Below are 24969 nucleotides of genomic sequence, written 5' to 3'. Positions count from 1 at the left end.
CTGCTGGGAAATCAGTATTATTGAGCACTCACACTATGGCACAGATTAATAATGGAACCTAAGAAAGTTAGGGCAGAAGAGGAACTTAAAAATCATATGGGGCGGATGGGATGAAGATGGCGAAGTAAGAGGACCCTGACCTCACCTCCCCCCATGAACACATCAAAACTACCGCTATATATAGAGCAACTCTCGCTGAAATCAACTGGGAGACTAGTGTAATTAGCAGGTATAAAAAAGAACCAGTCAGAGCTGAGGAACACAATAACTGATTTCAAAAAATACACGAGAAGGTCTTCACAGCAGATTAGATGACAGAGAAGAATCCATAAGTCACCTGGAATATAGAATAGTGGCTATTACCCAATCAGAACAGCAAAAAGAATCAGGATAGTTTAAGGGACCTCTAGGAAAACATCAGACTCGCTAACATTCACATTACAAGGGGTCCTAGGAGGAGAAGAGAGACAAAAAGTGGTCGAAAATGTGTTTGATGAAATTATGGCTGAAAACTTTCCATACCTGAAGAAAGAAACAATGTACAAGTGCAGGAAACACAGAGTCCCAAATGAAATGAAACCAAAAGACTGACACCAAGATGTATCAAAATTAAAAGGGCAAAAGTTAAAGACAAAGAGAATGTTAATGGCAGCAAGAGACACATAGAAGGGAACCCTTTACAAGGCTATCAGCTGATTTTTCTGCAGAAACTTTGCAGAAAAGAAGGGAGTGGCATGGTGTGCTTAAAGTACTGAAAGGAAAAAGCCCTACAGCCAAGGACTCTCTACCCAGCAAGATTATAATTCAGGACTGAAAGGGACATAAAGAGCTTCTCAGTAAGCAAAACCTAGGAGTTCATCGATCCTAAACCATTCTAAGAAGCTTTAAAGGGTCTTCCTTAAGTGACAAAGAAAAGTCTACAACAAGAAATAAGAAATTATTGGAGGGGAAAACGCCATTGGTAAAGGCAACTATACAGAACAGGCTGTGGCTCAGCTACTTAAATAATTTAGTGTGACGTTTAAAAGAGAAAAATCATAAAACCAACTATAACTACAACAAACAGTTAAGGAATGGGCCTGAGGACATAAAACGTGACGTGGAATCACAAAATGTGAAAGGGGAGTAAAAAATGTAGGTCTTTTATAATACAATGGGAGAAGATATTTGCCAGTGATGTGCCTGATAAAGGGTTAAAATCTAAAATATACAAAGAGCCTCATACAACTCAATATCAAAGAAATAAATGACCTAATTAAAAAATGGGTAGAGGACCTGAGCAGACATTTTTCCAATGAAGACATACAGATGGCCGCTCAGGCACATGATAAGATGCTCCACATCACTAGTCATCAAGGAAATGCAAATCAAAACCACACAATAAGGTAACACCTCACACGTGTCAGAATAGCTATCATCAAAGAGACAACAAATAATAAATCTTGGCAAGAGTGTGGAGAAAAGGGAATTCCAGTGCACTGGTGGTGAGAATGTCAGTTGGTGGAGTTACTGCCTCAAAAATAATTAATAATAGAACTACCATGTGATCCAGTGATTCTATTTCTGGGTGTATATCTGAAGCAAAGGAAAACACTAATTACAAAAGACACATGCACCCTAATGTTCATAGCAGCACTATTTACAATAGCCAAGATATGGGAGCAACCGAAGTATCTTTCATGGACAAATGGAAAAAGCAGCCGTGATATATATGTGTGTGTGTGTGTGTGTGTGTGTGTGTGTGTGTGTGTGTGTGTGTGTGTATGATATACATGTAATGAAATACTACTCAGCCATAAAAAAGAATGAAATAATGCCATTTGCAGTAACACAGATGGACCTGGAGAGTATTATGCTTAGTGAAGTAGGTCAGACAGAGAAAGATAAATATTGTATGTTTTCACTTACATGTGGAATCTAAAATACACAACAAAAGAATGACTATAACAAACGAGAAACAGAGTCACAGGTACAGAGAATGAACTAGTGGGTACCAGCGGGGAGAGGGGCAGGGGCAGGGACAGGAAAGGGGAAGGCATTCATACACAGCACAGGGAAATTAGCCAATATTTTATAATAAACTTTAAATAAAGTATAATCTATAAAATTATCAGCTCACAGCTGGACACCCGCAACTAACATAGTATTATAAATCAACTATACTTTCAATCAATCCATCCATCCATCTTATGAGTAAAACTCATCTTAAAAGGACAAAGTTGAGGCTCAGAAAGTGAAATAACTTACTTAGGGGCACACAATTAGTTATAAAAGGGAGGAGAACTTAAGTATTTTGATAACTCTCATCTTTTTCGCTTGCCTTGGAGGAGACCAGATTCAAGAGCAAGGAAAGTTTGGGCAAAGGAGATGACATGACTTGGCAGGATCTCATGAGGTGTAGATGGTTGGCCAGGAACTGTGAAGGCTGTGAAAAATGAGAAGAGAAAAGAGTTGTGACGGTTGCATGGGTGAAGGATTAGCAAGCACTTTCTGATTACGAGAAGCCCAGCTCTGAGGAAATGGGTTGAAGACATCAGAGCAGTTTGAAGGAAGGAAGTGTAGTGAGACACACATCTAAAGAAAAACATCAAAAAACGCTTTTAACAACATTTCTCAGTACAACTCAATCTTACGAAATCAAGTGGAATCTTCCTGCTCACAGCAAAATTTTGCTTGATTCCCTAGAGAATACACCACACGTCAATGGTGATAGTTGTTAGGGGATGGGAAGCTTTATCTTTTTGTTCCCCTGTCAGTGTTTCTGCAATGAGCATATCGAAGTTTACAATGGAAAAATTATGTCTCCATACGTACATCCCAAATGCACATATGCGTGTGCATATGCATGTAATTTTTAAGAGATGACCAGAAAGATCATCATGTCGTACAGCTTGACACAGTTCAGGAAGCACTAAACCCAGAGCCAGGAGACTAAAATATGGGTTCTATGTTGGACATCTATCTGGACAAGCTTTGTGACCTTGGAGAAGTCGCCTCATATTTCTGTAACATGAGTATAATAATATTTGCCTTGTCTCATTCACAAAATTACTGTGAAGACAATGAAATATAGTGCTAAAGTTTAGGAACAGTCACGTACTATTGAATATAAGTAAGTAAATTGCTAAGGATCATTTATTGGCTTCAAGTCAAGATATTTTCTGTCCTGTCTGCTCCACTGATCACTTTCACTCCACTGCTATACATCCCAGAGCTACACAGCAGGAGTTTCTCCTCCAGACTTCATTTTCTCTAATTAGTATTGAATCACCTTGAGATGCAGAGCATCTTTGGTTCCCTCGACAAGACCTTGTACCCACATCTTCTTTAGAATACCCATGTCCATCCAACCTGGTGGTAGAGGAGAGGTAGGCAGAGGGAGGGGAAAGCAAAGGGCATTGTCACTGCCCCTGCACTGTTGCTACTGTTGATTGAAAAAAATGTACAGCTTAGGACACCTCAAGTTAATGAACTTAACGCTTTTCTAAGTATGGGAGAATGCAGGAGTCTGGGCTCAAGGAAATCATTCCTTCGATGTGCATCTTCACTATCCAGGGCCGGTATCCGCCCTTCTCCTTCCTCAGTCCCCTCAGGGTGCACCGTCAGGGGCAGCTGCAGTGGCTGCTGGCTTGATGGCATCCCATGCCATGTGTTCTCTGCTTGATCACAGTGAGAGGTGGTAGGGGCTGAGGTCGCTGGGGGGTGAAGGCAGCCTCCTACAAGAGAAGGCTTTAGCCAGATCTAATGCGCTCTCGGTAACATGGCTTCTCTTTGAGTAGAGTGAATGATAATCCCATCCCAGTCTAGGTCCTAGAAGAATTGTGGCATGGTATGACTGCTTCCATGAGTGAGGAGAATTTAGCTTAAAAGAGGCATCATTTACATATCAAGGAATCAGAAGAGGAAGAATTCTTTATCTGCTTCCTTCCATAATTGACTTCTGCACGATGAATGATGGAAACTCCCTATGTATAACGTCTGTGTTTTCTTACTCTAACCTAGTAGATGTTCCATGGCGCAGAGAAAATATTCGTCAATTTACACCATCCTGAACTCCTCCGGCCCTTATGCAAAAGCCAGTGCAGAGAGTCATGCAGTTAAGCTTGGTCAGCCACCAGCTAAAGATAGAAATTTATTCATTTCCACAGAATTGTTTCATGTGACGATAAGCCATCGAAAAGCTACAAGTCCAGAAAGGCTAAAAATTTGGCACAGAAACATGCACTTAGTGGACTCCAAGGTTCTTGCCAGCTGAGCCGTGGCCCATGGAATGCAAGAATTCCTCTCCAACGCCCCTGGCAACATAGCACATTCTTACTCAGCACTTCCTTCACCAATCCCAGCTCCAACTGGTGCTAACTCACTTGATCTTCAAAGCAACTTCACCAGGTAGGTGTTATTATTCTCCCTATTTTATAGATGGGGAAACCAAGATGCAGAGAGGATAAGAAATCCATTCCAAAACACAAGAAAGGGGCAAAGCCAGGGTCTCAACTCAGTTTGGCTCCAAAGATTGAGCTCTTAACCACCACAGAAGGAAATCTGCTTCTGGAGAAGAGGAACTCATTGACACACATACAGCTTGACTCTCCTTTGGTTTTTTTTGTGGGGGGAGGTAATTAGGTTTATTTATTTACTTGTTTTTTAACGGAGGGACTGGGGGTTGAACCCACGACCTCATGCATGCTCAGCACGTGCTCTACCACTGAGCTCGACCCTCCCCTGACTCTTTTGTGTAGGCACTTGTTTACGCACGTGGGACTTAAAAATTAGTAAAACACATTCACTAATCTCAGTCAACTCATAGTCTAACAGACCAAGACACCATTATATTGTATTTCCATTGGTTGATTACCTTCCTAATTGTTCAACTAATAAGGAAAACGGTGTGTCACAGAGGCACAGAATCGGAAGGTGATTCTGCCTGGGAGAGATGAGGAACGTTTCTTACAGGAGGTAACGTTGGATGCTTATCTTTAAAATGTAATTAATTGTTACAGTTTCATTTAAAAATGCCTCCTGAATTTCCTGCAATAAGTAAACAAGCAAATTTATAACTCCACTTGTCAACTCAGCCTCATACAATTCAAGAAAGAAACATTAACAATGTGAATTATGCAAATGAGAAGTAGCATCATCTAACACGTGGAACTGTCTGATAGAATGTGCAACACCAGGAAGAAGTCCTAATGTAAATTACGGACCCTGGCTGATAATGATGTGTCAGGGTAGGTTTATCAGTTGTAACAAGTGCACCTCTCTGGTGGGCAAAGCTGTGCTTGCCCAGCGCAGGAGATACACGGGAAGTCTACTTTGTGCTCAGTTTTGCCAAGGGCCTGAAACTGCTCTAAAAATTAAAGTCTATTAAAAAGAAAACTGCTAAAATGACCTTAGATAATTCACTTAACCTCTATGATTTATTTTTGCACATCAAAAATGATCATAGATAAACAGACTAAGGCACCTTCCAACACTATGATTCAATCCTATGTGTGATCTGAAAATGAGTCCATAAAAAGTCAACTGGTAGGCCATGTGAACCAATGGAAATTTCAAACAACAAAATGTCAACGTGTGCTGAAAAGCAGAATAGCCCTTAAATTTCTTCCAGATCATAAAGACAATGATTTTGATTTAATAGCTTTTCTAACATATTTAACATTTTTAGATGTTTACAATGGGTTTTCCCTCAATGGCCTTGTTTCCTATTTACAACATGGTCAGTAAGTAAAAATAGGAACTATTTTTCTGTTTTTATGTTGATTTTAATTAGCGCGGGAGGTAGAGTGAATGAGAAAAGGAAAGTACCGGGATAATTTGTCTTTTGAAGACCATACATACCAGACCAGACCATATAATTCTCCAAGAATGGTCAATGCCTCACGGAACCTGGGAAGATCCCCAAAGATCATGCCAACAGCACCACTTCCCACCCACCCATTTCTATTTGAGACCCACTATTTTAGGCCATTGCCGCAGCCCAACTAGAGGATTAACTTAGAGGAAATCTCTCTCAACTCTGTCCCCACAGATGTTTTTTCTCTTTCAGTACATGTCTTTTTGCCCTTATACAGTGATTGTGTGTTTTTGTGTGTTTGTGTGTGTTTTATTTCACTTGCTCATTTGTCAGTTTCCCAAAGAAAGGACCCATGGCTTCCTAGTTTTACATCACAGCACTTAGAGAGGTACCTAAATATTGTCCGTTAAAAGAAGAAACACAGTTGACCCTTGAACAACACAGTGGGTAGGGATGCTGGCCCTCCCGACTGTGGAAAACCCGCATGTAACTTTCCATCAGGCCTCTGTCTATGTGGTTCCACTGCATACGTGGTTCCTTGGTATTTGAAATCCACATCCTGGATTCAACAGACTGCAGATGAGTGTAGCACCACAGTATTTCCTAGTGAAAAAAAAAATCCACATGTAAGTGGAGCCATGCACTCCAAACCCATGTTGTCCAAGGGTCAAGTGTACATGAATCCGTGTTGTCCCAAGGACTGTTTCATCATTTGGGTTGGACCTAACCTTGTAAGCATCAGAATCTCTACCCTAAACCTTCATTTGTTCAATAACCATTTAACAGGCAAACACAGTATGTTAGTTCCTGAGCGAGATAGCAGAGATTGAAACATGAAGGGCGCCCACACTCCCTAGAAGGAACTCACCATTAGGGAAGTGGACACGTGGATTACTTCAACACCGTGAAATAAGAGGTAGATAAACACAGAGTTTAGGAGCACAGAGGAGCAGTTCTCTAAGCCAGACTAGGAGGCAGCAAAGGGGAAATGGGGCTTTCAACAGACCCAACAGGGCAGAGCAGTGCTGAGAAAAGTGTGTGGTAAGAGCAGGTTTTCTCAGGTCATGAGATGACACTTTCATTTTTTTTTTAAACGTTACCTTCTTTTTTTTAGGGGATGGTGTAGATCAGCGGTAGAGTGCGTGCTTAGCATGCACGGGGTCCTGGGTTCCATCCGCAGTCCCTCCATGAAAAACTAATACTTAAATAAAGAAACCTGATTACCTCCCCCTAAAAAAATTAATTAAAAAATTTTAAAAATAATAAAATGTAACCTTTTTGAAATAGAATTTATTTTGGGGGGGAAGGTAATAGGTATATTTATTTATTTAATGGAGGGACTGGGGATTGAACCCAGGACCTCATGCATGCTAGGTGTGCACCCTGCCACTGAGCTATACCTTCCCCCACCACTGGATTAGTTTTAAAGGGTGATTAGTATACATACAAATAAAAGAAAGGTCAGAAAATCTCAGGAAGAGAAAGAAGGGTGTGCAAAGAACAGCAGGGCACGGCCTCCATGAGGAGGTGCACAGAGCTCAGCATGACTGAAGCATAAAAGAATAAAAAGGGTGGCTGGCTGGCGAAATGAAATCATGATTGGCTTCCAGGGCCCTGCATAAAGTAGTTTCAATTCATCCTGAAAACAAAGGGAACAATTTTAAGCGGAGAAATGACTTCATGATATTTGTATGTGTGAAGACCATTTGAAAGAAGCGTTGCCCATTATAAAGAAATTAATATTTCGAGGACTCTGGTAGTAGCTGGGGGGGGGGGGTGGTCGGGTTGGGATAAAATGGGGAGTGATAAGAAAGGAAGCGTGATGAGCTTGGAGGCGGTAAAAGTGACCAAGGCTGCACTGATGGGAAAGAACCGTAGGACTAGATTTGAGGCCAAGAGGTCAGTTAGGGACTGGCGTGTATACTGTTCCGATGGGAAGTGGCAAGGGATTGAAAACAACGGCAGGGAGACTGGAGACAAGGAAAACACAAGAAATATCAAGACATACTGGTAAGACGGTGCTGTGTCGGACATGATGGACAGATGACTTCCAGGTCTCTGACTGGTCAGCTGTGTCCACAGAGCCACCAGGGCCAGGCTGTGGACATCCGGGTCTTGCATGACTTAAGAATGTTCTACTGTCAGTGTCTTAAAATTCTCAATAATTTTGAGCAAGGGTCCTTACATTTTTATCCTTCACTGGGCCTCTCAAAACATACTGCCAGTTCTAAAAGCTACCATTTACCAAGGCACAGACTAGAGGGCGAGAAGATGAGCTTGGTTCTTACCGTGAGAGAGTAAGCGGTCAGGAAGCCTTGGGTCTGTCGCTTGGCAGTGGGCTCTCTGCTCAGGACCTTGCGCTGGTCGCTGGAGGTTTTCTAAGCATTTGCCCCTGTCTTAATGGAAGGTTAGTCTGGTACATGTTTGATGTGTTACGTAAGTATTTCTTGAGATGCCTCTTGAGAGTGGTCGTGCTAAGGATATCTAGTAGAGGACAGGAGAGATCCAACTAGAAACAAAACGCTGGGAGTCCCCAGCCTAGACATGATGGCTGAAGTCTCTGAATGGAGATGATCGCCCAGGCAGGGGGAACGCCGTAAGAAGAGAGGGGAGTCCAGGACCTGAACTCTGGCGATCACCAGTGGTAAACTGTAACCAGAACAATGACAGAGAGAAAAAACGAAGAAGGGAAGCCATCCCTAGGGGTTAGGAGCGATGGCTTTAAAGTCAGAGTACTCCAGTCCTGACTGCATCTCTCACAGAAAGTATGACCTTAGGCTTTGACACAACCTTCCCGAGGGGCTGTTTCCTCAACTGAATTCTGGCGATAATATTGGTACCTGACCCACAGGGCTGTTGCGATGGTTACCTGAGACCCTCCATGAAAGATGCTTACCACAGGCCTTGGCACAGCGGAAACATCAGTGAGTGTTAACCATTAGTTTTTTCTTATTAGTCTTAAGTAGAATGAAACCAGAAGGAATACGTGACATAGGGGAGGTCAAGAAGAAAATTTAAAAAAATAAAATAAAACAAAGAAGGAAGCAAAACTGCAGATGCTCGAACAATTAATCAGAAGGGACTAGAAAGTCCCATTGAATTTATGAACAAAGAGGTCATTAATGAACAGTACAAGGATAACTTCAGTGTACCAGTACTGTTTGGGCTGGCAGCTTTTGACAGTTCAGATTTTGGACTTTATCACTCTGAAAGCAAAACTATGTAGGCCTGAAACGGCACTTAGAAAACATTTAAATGATATCCTAAAAATTTCCATTGTGAATGTTTTTTTTTTTTTCCTTTTCTGAATGTTCCTTGGTCCATTTCCAAAAGACCCTAATACCCAGACTAAGAAAGATGGAACCCTTCTTCCATACTGATACCACAGCAGTTAGCGGGAAACCTGGCGATGGAACCCAGGACTCCGAAACGACAAGCCTCACTATTAGGAGAGGAAGTTCGTGGGCACAATTATGTCTAACCAACTTCCTCTTTGTCAATAAGAAAGATGACGAGCAAATTTCCACGTGGCCACTGTGTCCCTTACTGCAGAGCGAGTCTCTGGTGCTCCGGCGGGGCAACAGAAAAGACCGCCAGCTGCTCCCTGGCATCCAGACACCAGCTCTAAAAATGAGATGCTGAGAGATGACTGATTAACAAACATATATGGAACTCCAGACACTGCACGTGCTGCTAAAGGAAAGACAGCGCTGAGTTAAACACGGCTTCGCCAAGGAGCTTACAATCTAATAGAAAAGATGAGATAAATACAAAGCTTGAATGTTAGTAACAAGCAAACCAGGTAGAACTTGAAACATGATGTCAAAAGAGGTTCAAGGGGACAGAAGAATTTTGCACAACCAGAAGGATGTTTAGAGGTCAGGTGATGGACACTGAATGCCAGGCCAAGGAAATGTGAGCTTTATTTAACTTACAGTGAGGAGTTCTTGAACGATTTTGTGGCAGGACCTGAGATAGTCACTGGCCCACCACGTTCCAAGGGCCTAGAATGTGGAAGCAAGGAAGGTCAAGGCTGAAGATGCAGACTTAGGTACCTGGGCATAGAATTAATGGTTAAGATCAGATGCAAATCCGTAAGAACAGTGAGGTAGATAAATGGGTTATAATAATGCTGCAAATATTTAGATGTTTCGGTCTGAACTAGGAAAAGGAGTTAGCGACTGAAACAGAAAAGATGTAGTCAGGCTAATCGGAAAGGAAACCAGAAAAAAATACGACATTAAAAATAGATTTGCAGAATGCGGGGAAAAGAACAGGAGAAAAATAGCATTTACTGTGACCTATCTGCTAGGTGCTTTACGTAAGATTTCTCTTTTATTCACTGGGATTACCGCTTTCCGCAGAGGTGGAAATAGGTTTGGAATGTTAAGCCACTTGTTAAAAACTCCGCTAACTAAGGAGGAAACAGAGTCGAAATTCACAGCCAGGTCGCCTGGCTGAGTGCACTGAGTGGGAAAGTTCTGGGCTGAGAGGCAGCAGGTCCAAGTTCTAGGTCAATTCTGATGCCAACTCCCATAAGGACATTTGTTAAGTCATTTCATTCCCATAAATCTCAGGTTTTCCCAGTTTACTGTGAGTGTTGAACTGAATCACTTATTGAGTAAGGTTACTTTCAGTTCTGATATTCTGATTCCGTGCCTTTATAATGTTACAGTAAATTCTTGAGAGGGTGCAGAGGGAACGGATGAAAAATAACGTGACTAGAGGAAGCAAAAACACCTGTGCCTTCTTCTCATGTGAGACTGAAGGAAAAAACAAGACTTCATATAGGAAATTTGACAAGTTGCATTTAGGAGGCATCAGAAACTGAACTTTGTGACTGGTCGGGTTACTGGGCTGAGAGGGCAGTGAGTAACTGAGGACGGCTCTTAGGGGCTAAGGAACCATAAATCCATTAGGCTACTTTTGACCACACGAACCTTCCAGGTTGCATCCTCCGTGAGAACCATTACGCGAATTCTCAGAGCATGTTCTGCCCTTAGTTTTTCTATCTATCTTAGAGAAAGGGAGGGAGGAGAAGATGTGTATAGACAAATTACTTTTCAAATAAATTTGTTTACAACCTTACAACCCAAGTGAAGGGTCTGCTGGGCAAAACGTAGCGTTTTCGGAATTTTCACAGTGCAGGTCTATTGCCTGGAACTTCTCATCTTCTTTTAACTTCTTTAACTTCTTTTAACTTCTTTAAACTTCTTTTAAAAGACTGCCAATCAGTACACATTAAAGTGAATTCAAACCCTGATGGTACCTTTGACAGACAGCCTGGCAGTCAGATCTAGTGAAAAGAGGAATGGCTTGGAATCAAAAACAACAAACAAACAAGTAAACAAATCAAATCTTATATTCACAAGCATGAAAAGAAAAGAGTTTTTTTTTTTTTTTTTCTGAGCTGGTTTTGTTTGCCTGTTTCTTTTAATCAGCAGCATTTACTTGCTTACTCAGCTTTGTGAAGGAGAAAGTCCACGGCAGTGTGGAATTCAACCTCAGACCAAGGTTCTCCCCTGTTCCCGAGATAACTGCACAGCTTTGGAGCAGTTGTCTCTTCAGGAGCAGCTTTGGTGCAGACACTTCAAACAAAATTATGGAGCCTCAGAGTCCGAATCTGAAGACAACACCATCGTTGACTTTAGGAAGATTTCACATTTCCGAAGACTATGGCTTTCTTCTTCCAAGTCCTCTGGTAAGGACAGAGCCCTGGGCGAAGTCAGAAAAAGGTTTCTTGAGATGCTGATTGGTTTGTTTGTTTAATACATGTGCTCTTTAAGAAAGGTGCAATGTAAGTGCCAAGCCGCTGACATGAGACAGATAACACACATAACGCGCAGCAAGAGGCGTGACAGCCACAGCAGAGCAGTTCAAATGGGATGTTTTACTCTCCGTTTCTTTTAAAGGACTGCCAATCAGTCCAGTAAACTTAGGAACAAATGGGCAGTTATCAAAAAAAACAAAAAACAAAAAACTAAGACAGAAGTCGGATAAAGATTAATTGCATGGGCAGATCAATTTATCTTGACTTGCTAGTGGAAGAGAACAGAGAACACAAGAGACACTGGGTGCCACTGAGGCTGGTAGGGGGGTTAGGGATTCACAGAAATTGCCGAGAAGAGGAAAGAACACTTGAGAACAAATAGTGCTTATTACTTAACCGTTCTTATCGGTCAACCTGTAATGCAATTCTGTTTCATCAGTTAACCCTGTTTAATCTTTGAACGTAGTGTGAGGTCTAAAATGTTAAAACTGTCAGAAAACTTGGAAACCATCTGGTCCCACCCCTGTCCTTTGTATTTGGACTAGCTGAAACCAGAAGTAGCCCGCCCAGAGGCATATTAGCAACAAAAACAGAACTAGTGGTACTCAGGACTCTTTTTTTTTTTTTTTTTAAGTGCCACATGGAATTTATTTGCAGGGAGCATTTGGGGTAAGAAAGAAAAGAAAGCAAATTATCAAAACGGTCTCCACTAGCACGTGGGAGGGAGCAAAGAGGCAGAGGCGGTTAGGCAGGGAGTGAGTACTCAGGATGCTTGACATGTTTTTTCTACTACGTCATAAATAAGGCTCAAGGCTACTATGAAGAATCCAGGGACCCCACGTTGCAGTCATGGCCGTAACTTATTAGATCCAGTTTTTTCCTTCCATCGGCCTCATTGGTCCTTTAACTGTGACTAATGAATGGGCTGGAATTCAATAAACTTTTATCAAATACCTGAGTATGTTAACAGAGGAATACAGACGAAGGCAGGACCTAGTTGCTGGTCCCCAAAGCCCTCTGTAGAGCTGGGAGTTGTGAGAGCAAGTCACAGGTCTGCAAGTAACCTGAGCGTTGAAAGTAATCACTTCAGGATTGGCAGATACAAAGCACTATGTACAGAATAGATAAGCAAGAAGGTCAATTGAATAGCACAGGAAACCAACTATATTCAATGGCTTTAGTAACCTGTAATGAAAAAGAATATATATATATACACACACACACATATACATACACACACACATACATACATACATACACACAACTGAATATATATATATATATATACAACTGAATCACTATGCTGTACACCAGAAACCAATACAACATTGTAAATCAACTAGACAACAATTTTAAAAAAAGCAATGACTTCAGAGTGCAGAGGAAAGTTGTAACCCAGAACACTGGACTGTGTTCTCTGACACTGCCACCAGGGTGACCAGGAATGTCCAACTGGAACTTATTTACAAAACTGACACAGACTCACAGACACAGAAAACAAACTTATGGTTACCGGTGGGGGGGGAAGCGGGTAGGAAGGGATAAATTGAGAGTTCAAAGATTCGCAGATACTAACTTCTATATATAAAATGGATAAACAACAAGGACCTACTGTCCAGCACAGGGAACTCTATTCAGTATCTCGTAGTGACCTCTAACGAAAAAGAATATGAAAAGGAATATATGGATGTATATGGATGACTGAAACATCATGCTGTCCACCAGAAACTGACACACCATTGTAAACTACCTCAATTAAATACCTCAATTTAAAAAAATACCTCAATTAAAAAATTGTAAAGTATCTCAATTAAAAAAAAAAGAATGTCCTTTTGCTAGACACTGAAGGGGTTTCAAGATGCAGGAATTTCCATGCTAACCCAGCAAAGTCTTGGGCAAACCAGAATTATTCAGTCACCCTACCTCACACTGACTAACCCTTGGGATCTTGAATGAATCAGAAGCTTTGCCTGCCCTTCAGCTTTCACATGTATTTAGATGGAGATCTAGGGCTACCCTCCAGCCCTGATGGGGTAAGGTCACCATCACTGTGTACCCTTCTCTTCCGTTTCCTTTCTTGTAAACAAGAAAACCAGATGGGAAACAATGCCACCACTGAGTGCTTGTGGCTTGCTGAGCCAACACAAGACTGTATCTGTCCTGCGGTTCGGCTGATGGGTACCCAGAGAGGAGAATTCCATTCTGGAGCTCACAGAAACACTTCCTGGAAAACTGGGTCTACTCTCGCAGCCCTATGTCAGAGTGCCAAAGATTGCAATTCTTTCTTTGAGTTTTGGTTTCACTTGTGGGAGAATGTGAAACATCTCCATTTTGGGGAAGAGTCTTCACACACCAGAATCTGCATCAGGCTTGCTCAACTGATCAGGAAAGAATCTGTCACCACCCATCACCAGGCCACAGTGGTGTCACAACTGACGACACATTGGGAAATATCAGATACTGACCATGCCGAGGGCATACCCCAGCATGCTCTTCCAGCAAGCTTGCTTACTAACTTACCATAAAGGCTTACTCCAAAGTCTCTGCGAAGAAAACTTAGTCAAGCCAATGAATCAGCAAACACTCTGGCTCTGTGGGAGGGCGGACTCGGTTTCAAATACTCTCCTCCACTATTTCTGTAAACTCTGAAACATTTCCAGAGTCTTGTGTTTCAGTGAGGAAAACAGCCAGCTTTCAGACCCAGGTCCCTACATAAGCCACAAAACTCCCTTGCCAGAGCACAGGTCCTGTGTTTGCATGTGTTTGGGTGGGTGGGTACAGAGGGCTCTTTCTTTAGACATAAAGAAGATGAGGAAATTAGCTTGACAGGAAAAGTGGGGTCACGAGAGACGACAGCAGGAGACCGGACTGCAGTAGGACTGAGAGAACCTGAACGTTGGCTCAGAGTTTGCATCTCACACATCTGATAAATGAATATATTCCTAGCAGAACATTATGTGCAGGGTGAGTGAGAGCAGGTGTTCCTGGACTGCACACCAAAATTCACTGGGGAGAGTAAAATAAATACTGATGCCAGGATCCCAGCCAGAAGCTAATTCAGAATCTCCAGCCTAACAAACTATGAGAAACAGTAAGAAGAGCTCGAAGCAGTTTAAATACAGACAGAAAGGAAGGGGGACATTTTAAAGGTGCGACGGAGCAGAAGAAAAGGAACGGCGCAAATAGTCATGGGGAAGCCGCGAACTTTATTCTGTACGGTCATTAAGCAAGCATTTGGGAAAAATACATACTCTTCTGTAGAAATTCAAAGCACCTAAGAGAAGTGGTGGACTCAAGCTGCTTCGAAAGCAGAACAGAAACATAATTAACACAGGAGGCTACAGTTTCCTGATACAAAGTGGTGGTAGGAAGAAATCAGATATTTCCTTGAGAAAATTATTGCCATCTCTGCTGTTGTCTGGGGCATATGCCTGATCGTGGCGAACGGGGATTTGAGGCAATGAGGGTAATACAGTGGAGAGAGACACAAAGAGATCAGATTTCATAATCTTTAGCGCAGATCAATAAAGAAAGATGTGTTTGGTGGGATACGGATTTCCTTCTGTGCCAAAATTCAGGAGCCAGGAGAAGGGAGAGGAGCCAAGGGGGAACCGGGTGGACAGGGGTAAGGAAGTGGACGTAGAGACAGCCAAGACAGACCTCTAGAAACTGGAATTCTGAACAACGAAACAACTTGAGAGTTCCTCACTCAGAATATCTGAGCTGCAGAAAAGCGTAAGACAATGTGGAGGTGAGCTGCCAGATCTGAGAAAGGAGGCAAAAATCGAGCATTGGAAAAATATCTGCTACTTCCAGTCAAAAGGAGGCTCAGGGAGTCAATTCATTCCCTAGGACCGTTGTAACAAATTACCGACATTTTGGTGGCTTAGGACGCAGAAATGTGTTCTCTCCGAGTTCCGGAGGTCAGAAGTCTGAAGTCAGGCGTCGCCAGGCCCACTCCTCCTCCAAAAGCTCGAAGGCAGAACCCATCCTTGTCTCTTCCCTCTTCTCGGGGCCCCAGGTGCTCCTTGGTGTGGCAGCATCACTCTGCTCTCTCTGCACCTGCATCTCCTTCCCTCCTGCCTACAGCTTCTCTTGTCGGGACACTGCCATCGGATCCGCCTCGATCCAGGATGAGCTCATCTTGTGATCATTAACTCAATGACATCCTCAAAGACCCTTTTCCAAATAAGGCCACATTCAGTTTCCAAGTGGACTTATGTTTGCCGGTCGGGGCTGGGGGATGGGGGTTGGCACACTGTTCAACCCACTACAGGGAGTGAGGTGAAGAAACAGAGGGAGGGGGGAACCTGGACAAAAGGGGAACTAAAGCTTTGTCTTGTCCCGAATATCTCGAAGCTGAGCATCCAGGCGTGGGAGGGTGAAAGACAGTGAGACATGAAGGTGTGAAACACAGAGTGGTCAAGGAGGCACGAGGACCCGGTTAAGTACTGATGGGTTTTGGCAGCAGACTGTTCACCAGTCTGACCTCGATGTTCTGAAGAAAATTCACATGCTACGCTGTCAAACTGTAGCTTTAAGATCAGAGGACTAACTACTACATACAAGATAGATAAACAACAGGACCCTCCTGTAGAGCATAGGGAATCATAGTCAATACCTTGTAATGGCCTAAAATGGCAAAGAATATGAAAAGGAATATATATGTATATAAATATGCATAAATAAATCACTATACTGGACACCAGAAATTAACACAACATTGTAAATCGACTATGCTTCATTGAGAACAAAAAATCAGAGGAAAGCGAGACTATGAGAAGTCACCATATGGGCAAAGGGTAGACAGTTAAGTTAAGCCACAGGAGCTGAATTTCCAGACTTGTTTTTCCAAATGCGAGCACTGTAATCATGTGACCACAGTCACATAGGAGAAGAGACCTCTTCTCTCTGCTTCGATTTAAAAGGATCAGCTAGATTCACGTTTCTGAAGTGGTTGCCTGCGGAGTGGGACAGGAAAGGGAAGCAAAGATACATTCCAGAGAGCACATAAATACGATTTTTAATTTTGTGTTTTTCTTCTCTGACTAGATATTAAAAGGAAACATTTTATGTTACAGAGATAACTTGCAATTGGAAGATGTTTCCGTAAAGTAAAATTTTAGTTTCTTCTTCTTTTTTTTTTTTTCCAACTGAGGTCTTTGGATCTTTGGGAAATTATTCTCGGGGACCCATGAAAATTATTCCTTTAAGGAAATTCTATCCATTACTCTAGTTGAGAAACAGTAGGTAGTTAACGTGACACATTCTGTTTAACGGCATAGACAGACGCTGTAACAGCTGTGCTGAGATGATTCTGAAGTCCAGCTAAATCTCTTCTTGGGTTTAAAGCTAGAAGTCGTATTTGGTCTCTTTTGACCTATTTTGGTTGTGTGAGGATAACAGTTCCTGGGCAGTCTGTGAGGATCAGAGTGAGCAACCACTACAAGTCAGATCTTCCTACATAAAAGCCCTCATAATTCTGACACTCTGCGGTTTGAGTCTAGAACTAAACACGAGGTGAGGCACAATTCTGCGTTCTTCTGACAACAGGATTAAGTTGTTACCATGCAGCCTAGATTTCCTAAATTGTGATCAACTTGAAATGGAGTATTTTATCACATTTCATACTGTAATTACATCAATAGTTATCAAAGTATGTGTCAATATGATTTTGAAACATACAATTATTGTAAGTATCTCCCAACTGCTTTTAATAACATCTTATGACCCCCATTACTGATACAAAATCTTTCAATTATCTATAATCTCAGGTTAATGAGTGCCATAAACGGACAATCCTCTGCTTGAAATCTTACTTTCAATGACTATGTTATTATTGATCTTTAGAAATTGGGAGACTACTGAAGTATGATTCCTCATTAGTCACAGTATTTTTATGAGAAAATATTCTAAATATGGCGATTCTCTTACTAAACAAATAAAAGCATATTAAACAAAAATTGGAAAATGGAAAAGAGTAGGACACTCATTATTCACAGCTCCACCACAAAATCAAAATACCGTTGGTGTCGGGGGTGCAATTTATCTAAGGGTGTGTATGTCGGGGCAGGTACTTGTGTGTGTGCCTGCCAAGTTGTAAAGTTGTAATTCTGTTGCGTATCAAAGTCTGCATTGTGCATTTTTAACTCAATGCTATAAAATAATAAACCTTTGCCTGAAATTAACCAGTCTTAATAATACAATTTTCATGGTTTCATTAAACCCCATTTGCACGATACAGCACTGCGACATTTAAATGGCACACCAGACATTTTGGTTAATTTCAGTTTTTCTCTCTTTGTACATTAAACTGATACCTAAAACATCTGTGTCTAATCTACCCTTGCTGTCTGAATTCAAAGCAAACCATCTGCGCAAACATTTCGTATCTTGTTCCTAAAACTAACTTGTAACCATCAGCTAATTTTGAGGGCAATTGTTTGGACCACTTCCCCATCCTTCATTTTAACCTCCAGCCACTTGTTCTCTCTCTCTAGCGTCCAGTTAATGTCCCTTGCCTGATTTACTATGCCCTCAATTTTGTACTGGAATTTCATTTACTGTTTCAATCTAGTGAATTTTTTTTTCAGGCACTTAGGTAGAGGCCTAAGGATACAGATGTGAGTAAAAAGATTAATGGAAACTCTGTACTCCAGACTAAAGAAAATTTTCATTGAAAGTATGGGACCAGAACCAAAGATCTGGGGAGGGGAGGCCCCATAGATGAGTGAATTGATTTGGTGTCTATGAAAAGTTTTTACTATTTGTCCAGTATTTATTATAGAAACACCTGAGCTCTCATTCTGGGTGCAGGGAAGGGACAGAGACCGTGAAACTCTCTCCTGCGGCTGCTGTCCACGGCTACTGGGCTTCGGTCCCAAATATGTTTACCTATCCCTTAGGAAAAAGCAAAAAAAAGAAAAAAGAGAGAGAGAGAGAGAAAAAGTAAAGAGAAGAAAACCTGATCATTGTCAAGTTCCACCTTGGAAGGCATCTGAGCAACCGTTTACTGTTACTCTGGTGTGTCCTCAAACAGCTTATCAAAATGTTCTCTCCAAATCTTTTCTATACTTTTTCTGAGTTTTTCTCATTTTGTGTATAATAATAACTTCCCAATAACAAAATATAATAATGCTCCAAATTGATTGATCTTTGAATATATTATTGAATTCAATTTGACAATATTTTATTTAAGAATTATCTTTTTTCAGTGCTAGAGCGCATGCTTAGCATGCACAAGGTCCTGGGTTCAACCCCAGTACCTCTATTAAAAAAAAAAAAAAAAAAGAGTTACCTTTTTGTATTCATACATACAGTCTATTTCAAGGGTTAGTCCTGAGGTTATGTTATCTTCATGAGACCCCCTTGGATGCTTTCTCATCTTTGTCTATCCTATGGAACTTGATCGTAAGACCAAAGAAATTTTAGGTGGTAAGTTTTTAATCACATTTTTCATTTCCTCTATGCTTATTGGTCATTTAGTTTTCACACGTCTAGACAAAAAATAAAATTGATCTTTTACAGTTTTCCAAATGGGGTTTCGATTCAGATTTTCATGAGCAAGACTGATAGATACCATTCTCTCATATTTCATTAAGAGTTGAGTTTTTCTTATTTCCTGTGATAGCCCCTTTATAATGTATAATAATATAACAGGAGAAAGCATTCATTGGTAGGTGCTCAGTTTGAACCAAGCCTTGTGTGAACCTTAACTGCACATTTTGCATGGGAGCCTCGCAATAATCTTCACTCTCCCCCATTGATTCACTGGAAGATGAGTGGTTCAGCGCTGTCTCTGAGTTGTATCTCCTAGCTGTCCACCTTTTTCTTTTCCACCTGGTCCAGTCCACCATCATTTCTCCCCAGACTGTTGCCACCTCACTTGTCTTGGCCATACATTCCATATACATATGAGTCATTTTTTAACTTTTTGAAAATCATACTTTGACAGATGTAAAAGTCCAGGAAAAAAATAACCTAAAACAAGAACGTGATTTTTATTAAGAAAGGAAGGCCAAAGATTTGAATGTTCCTGTCCATCACACCTCTGGGTCTTCCAATCATTGGAATGAGAGGAAGAAAAGCATGTGAAGCGTCTCTCGACTTCTGGTCCCCTTGCCCCAGCCCCTCATCTCCCCGGCCCACTGTCTGTCCCCATGTTTACTTTCAGGACATACTGGAAAGTACACTGAACTTGGAGTCAGAAGAGGTTTGACCTGGCCACTGACCAGATGTGTGACCTTGGGAAAGTTATACAATTTCTGTTGGCTTGAACTTCCTCTATCTCAAAATGGAAATAATGAGATAATACGGCCTATCCCATAGATGGATTAAAGATTTAAGAACCAACAATTAAACTAGAGATAATCTAAAAGAAATGATATTAGGAACTTTCTAAGTGTCCTTTAAAACCCAGTGGCATAATGAAAATGTTGGTTCATCTGACTACCTTGGTCCGAATGCCTATTTTACAACGCACCCAAAATGCAATGACCGAGGCACAGGAAAAGATATTCAGACTCATTAATAATCATAGAAATGTAAATTTAAACAACAGAATGACAGCATACACAGATTCTGGAAAACCACGTAACAAACTTCCAGGGGTCGTCATTCTAGACGGGAGGGTAAGAATTAGTACACTTTTACTTTCCATCTTGTAAATTTAGTGCTTTTTGGCTGTCTTTCCATTAAACATGGATTGCACTATTTTTAATCACCATTTCTGAGAAAGGTGTATTTTTGGATGGCTATTTTAATAAGTTTATTAGATACTGAAATATTATAGAATTGTAGTGCAAATAATACAACATGTATTATAACTTAAAAACAACAAAACAAAAAAATTTGGTAATGCACAGTGCTGTGAGAATCATAGATAAACTGGCACTCCTGGTATATAGTGCATACTATAACTGCGATTATTAATTCATGTACTTTTTCTGTTAAAAAGTAAAAGAAGTAGTTCTCAAGCTTTCCATGTGCAGAATCTTTTTGTTTTTAATTGAAGTATAGTCAGTTTACAATGTGTCAATTATTTCTGGTGGACAGCCTAATCTTTCAGTCATACATATACATAGCCATATTCATTTGCATATTCTTTTTCATTATAAGTTACTACAATATATTGAATACAGTTCCCTGTGCTCTACAGTATAAACCTGTTCGTGTGCAGAATCTTTAATCCAGTAAATCCACTTTTATAAATCTGTCCTAATAATGAGAAACCACCTAAAAATACGTGTGTAAGGATGACTGTTTCAGACTTGTTAACGAGAGTGAAAAACTATAAGCAATTAGTAACAGTCATTACTAGAATACTGGAAGTGTATACAGGTTTTAAAACAGATGTGACAGGTAAGTATTAACTAACACCAAAAGGGTGGTAGTTAGTGAAAAATCTCATCAACTGATCCTGTCCCCCATACTGTAAATATTTTTTTAAAATCCAGGAATCAAAAAATAATTTTACATAATTCAACATTTTCTTCCATCTCTAGAGGAAAAGCCCATTGGGAGGGTGAGCGCATTTTTAACGGACTGCGAAATAGCTTTAAAAGCTCTCCTCCCCTTACTTTCAAGGTTCCCACGTTCATGGCTTTCAAACTTTTGGGTACATTAGCTTCACCTCCGGGGCTTGCTAAAACACATACCGCTGGGTCCCGGGCCAGAGTTTCAGATGCAATGCATCTGGAGTCAGGGCCCAGGAATATGCACGTCTAACAAGCTTCCAAGGGATGATGGATGGGGACCACACCTGGCACCCCAAGCGATATGGGAGTCCAAAGAAGGGAGAGGATGAAGAAGAGGAGGAAGGGAAAGAAGATGCTAGGACTCTAAAGGGAAAGAACAAGAAACATGAAAGAACAGAGTGTATCCTAGGTTGAGGCAAAATGTAGTATTAAGGGTGTCCATGCAAGCCAGGAAGCAGAAATCCAGGAAGCTTTAATTTAATTCCCAGAACATGATCCCTTCCCTAGGCATCAAAGAAGAAGGACAGAGGTGGTGATGTAGTTACAACTTTTCATAAAACCCATTTTATCTTTTTTACGTTTATTTTTATTTTAAAAGAAGTCCTGGGGGTTGAACCCAGGACCTCCAACATGTGAAGCACGTGCTCTAACACTGAGCAGTACCCCTGCCCCCTACAAAACCCACTTTAAAAGGACCGTCTGAATACTCACTCTGCATCTCCTGGAAACATCATTGTCCATTGTCTTTGCAACTGCATTCAAGTTTTGCTCGTGAAACATATGCATCGTGCAGATGAGAAGAAAAATTTGCCAGCTCAGAGTCAGTTTAGCATAAATCTCTCTGCCTTTATTTTCGCTGCCACTATTAACTCTGCTGCGACGCTGTGAGTCCCCAGACATGGGTCAGTTTCATTTATCAGCCTTTTTCGACTCTGCACCACCGCTGAGCATGGCTAGGGAAAATCAAACCCCCATGCTTATAAATGTTTTTCTATTTGGGAGAAGAGGAGGGGGAGCACAGGAGACTGCCTCCTCCCAGAAGCTGGGGTACAGGGTGAGGCACATATGAAGAGGAGACCTTGATGTGATTTCTTCTGAGAGGAAGTTGCTGGGGCCCAGGGCAAGCTACCCTCAAATAGGCCTCAAGGCATATTGATTATTTTGAATTAAAGTTACTTAGAGTCAATGCAAGAGGGACTTCGTTCTTCCTCTCTCTCTCCCTAAGCAGGAAGTAAATCTCTCTTGTGAGAGGGCCTTCCCTGCACCTGAAGGTAGAAAGACACCCTTTATCACCAGAGGTAGGGAATTCGGGCCGAGAAGCCTGCATAAGCAAACCTGTTACCTCCTTCATTGACCACCCCGAGCCCTAACTCTGTTTAGATTCTTCATTAATTAAGTCCCCAAAGGCTAAGCTTCTTTGTCCTGTCAATTCCTCACAATTTTGTTGTTTGTCAAAAAGTATAAAAGTTGCCTGCTTTGGCCACTTCTTAAGTCTCATTTCTACGAGACTCGTGTGAGTGCACGAACTAAAATTTATTTTTCTCCTGTTAATCTGCTTTGGGTCAATTTTACATTTAGCCCAGCCACAAGAAATCAAGATGTGTGGAGGGGAAAATTCCTCCCCCCCGGATAATATCTATACTAAAAATTGAAAATGATCACATTTGGTGTCAATTGGATTCACTGGGAAAGCCGGTAAAGGGTGCCCAACTGGTCCTGAATTGAGTCAAGGTCCAAGACAGAAAAGGAGGGGTTACATAAAGTCTCCAGTTTTCAGAGATTCCATGTTGGGTGTTAGGTTCACCCAGATTCATTTTAGATTCTGAGTGGCAGAGGACTTTCAACAAGTGACTTCTGGGTATAAGATCTATGCCTCATATAGAGCTATATCTCTCCAAACTTATAGTTTTCAAACTTCCCTAGGTTTGTAATATCATTACAATATACACAGGATATTACATATTGAATTTCCTGTTCCTTTCCCTTCTCTAATTATTTCAGCACTCACCCCGCTCCTCAAGCCACGTGACCTGAATTGCTATTCCCACTGGCTGAGAAAATGTGTTCACAAGAAACAAAGTCCCGTAAACTCCAAGCTTTCTCATTCCGTTGCGTCAAACCAGATGTTCCATTTGGGCTCCTCCTCACCTTCCTCCTCCTCTTCCTCTTGACCCTTTACTTTTAATTTCTCCCTCTCGCCTTTTATTTTGTCTCTGCCTCTGATGGCAGCAGACCATAAACCACGCCAGTTTCTTATTCTTAAATGGAAATCACCCTCAAACACAAATTTCCCCTTTGTTACTGCCTTATGGCTTTCCTAAAAAAAAAAAAAAAAAAAAAAAGGAATTTACATTTTCAATCTGTTTTCTTACCTCCTCAACATACTAAAACTGGAACCCTGTTTCCATGAGCCTGACCTAAACTTCTGTGCCTTATATATAGAATGACTGGGATATGCATATATATACACACACATGACTCTTGGGTTTGTTCTTTTTTTTTTCAAAGGGATAGTCTTACTTTAATGATGCTTTTGGCCTTCTGATGAGTCTCTACTTCTGGGAAATCCTCTAATGTCTTGACTCCTGTAGGTTTATTCTTTATTCTCTTCCGGCTCTTTGAGCCATCTCTGATCTGATTTGCTGGATTCGGTTCCTCTGTCCGCCTTGTGAGTATCCCTGAGTGTGCCAATCCAAGCCTTCTTCTCTTTTCACTTTGCAATTTCTCCCTAATGACCTCTACCCTCTTGTGGGGTTTTGACCGCAATGTGGAAATTGCAATGTGGAAAATTATGCCTCCCAATTGCATATTTCTAATATCAATTCCCTTCTGAACTTCCCACTATGTATTCCAACTGCCCAGTCTACAGCCGTATCTTGACATCCCACAGACATTTTCAATTGGAAAGAATCTAAAAATCAATTCATGACTTGGACACCTTCTCCTTGACATCTGTCACGTGTCTATTTCAATGTGTGTTCTCACCAACCCATTCAGTCACCTGATTCATAAATGGAAACCATCCTCACCTCCTCTCCTCCCAGAGACACGACATTCAGTTAGTGCAGAGGGTCCTCTGAAAAAGGAGGCCCAGACCATGGGGCTAGACCAGGACTTGGCGAACTATTTCTGTAGAGGGTCAAACAGTAAATACTTCAAGCTTTGCAGAACATGTGGTTTCTGTTCCAACAATTCACCCCTGCCACTGTCATGTGGAAGCAGCTACAGATGACATGGAAACACATGAACTTGTCTGTGTCCTCATAAAAGTTTATTTATAACAACAGGCAGTTTGCCATAGTTTGTCATTTCTTGGGATAGAGTCAATGCTGAAATCCAGTCTCTGTTCTACTTGGCCAAACTGTGGGCCCAGAGAGGGGAAAAAAAAAAAAAAAAGGATGCTATTGGGCTAGGAATCGTCTTGCCTTCCGCCCCAACTCCACCCCTAAAACAAATCATTTCAGTTTTATTTTCCAATTTTTTGGGGAATATTTTCCTTCTTTCCAAATTCACTGTCATTGTGTAAGTTCAGTTTTTGAACAGTATTTCAAAAGCTTCCTAGTCTGACTTTGTATCTCAAAATCCTCCCAGAAAAATGATCTTCCTAAAATTCAGATAGAACCATGTCACCAACATCCATAAAAATAAAGTCTTGATGTATTCCACACAAAGCCCACTTGGTCTGATTTTCCGCCCTTGTATTTCACCCTCCTTTCTCTTAAGCTTTATCTTCTAGTAACACTGAATCACCTGTAGTCCCAAGAAGCAGTTATCTCTATTGAACCACAATCCCGTTTCACTTCCTTCCCATCTTCAAACTGCCACCTAAAAAAAGTCACTTTCAGACCGTAATCTTGGCCCTAACTGTCATATTCCTATGAATATTTCCCTTTAATTCTCTAGAGCAGCTGACAGAATTAGCCACT

At 41.2% G+C, this 24969-nt stretch overlaps 1 protein-coding gene across 2 annotated transcripts in view; it reads left to right on the top strand.

Moving 5' to 3' along the window:
- The first annotated feature begins 11192 nt into the window (after positions 1 to 11192).
- The window catches only part of IDO2 (indoleamine 2,3-dioxygenase 2), a 58734-nt gene continuing 44957 nt past the window's right edge, over positions 11193 to 24969 (top strand). Inside the window, exon 1 of one of the 2 annotated variants that reach the window (XM_032468693.1) lies at positions 11193 to 11498. In XM_032468693.1, the coding sequence (XP_032324584.1) occupies positions 11400 to 11498 (99 nt within the window). In that variant the 5' untranslated portion in view covers positions 11193 to 11399. The remainder of the gene's footprint in view (positions 11499 to 24969) is intronic. The other variant, XM_032468692.1, reaches the window with a different exon arrangement.

The sequence above is a fragment of the Camelus ferus genome, chromosome 26 (assembly GCF_009834535.1).
Source record: "Camelus ferus isolate YT-003-E chromosome 26, BCGSAC_Cfer_1.0, whole genome shotgun sequence".
Taxonomy (NCBI): domain Eukaryota; kingdom Metazoa; phylum Chordata; class Mammalia; order Artiodactyla; family Camelidae; genus Camelus; species Camelus ferus.
Note: the sequence above shows the minus strand (reverse complement) of the source record. Positions and strands in the feature narration are given on the sequence as shown.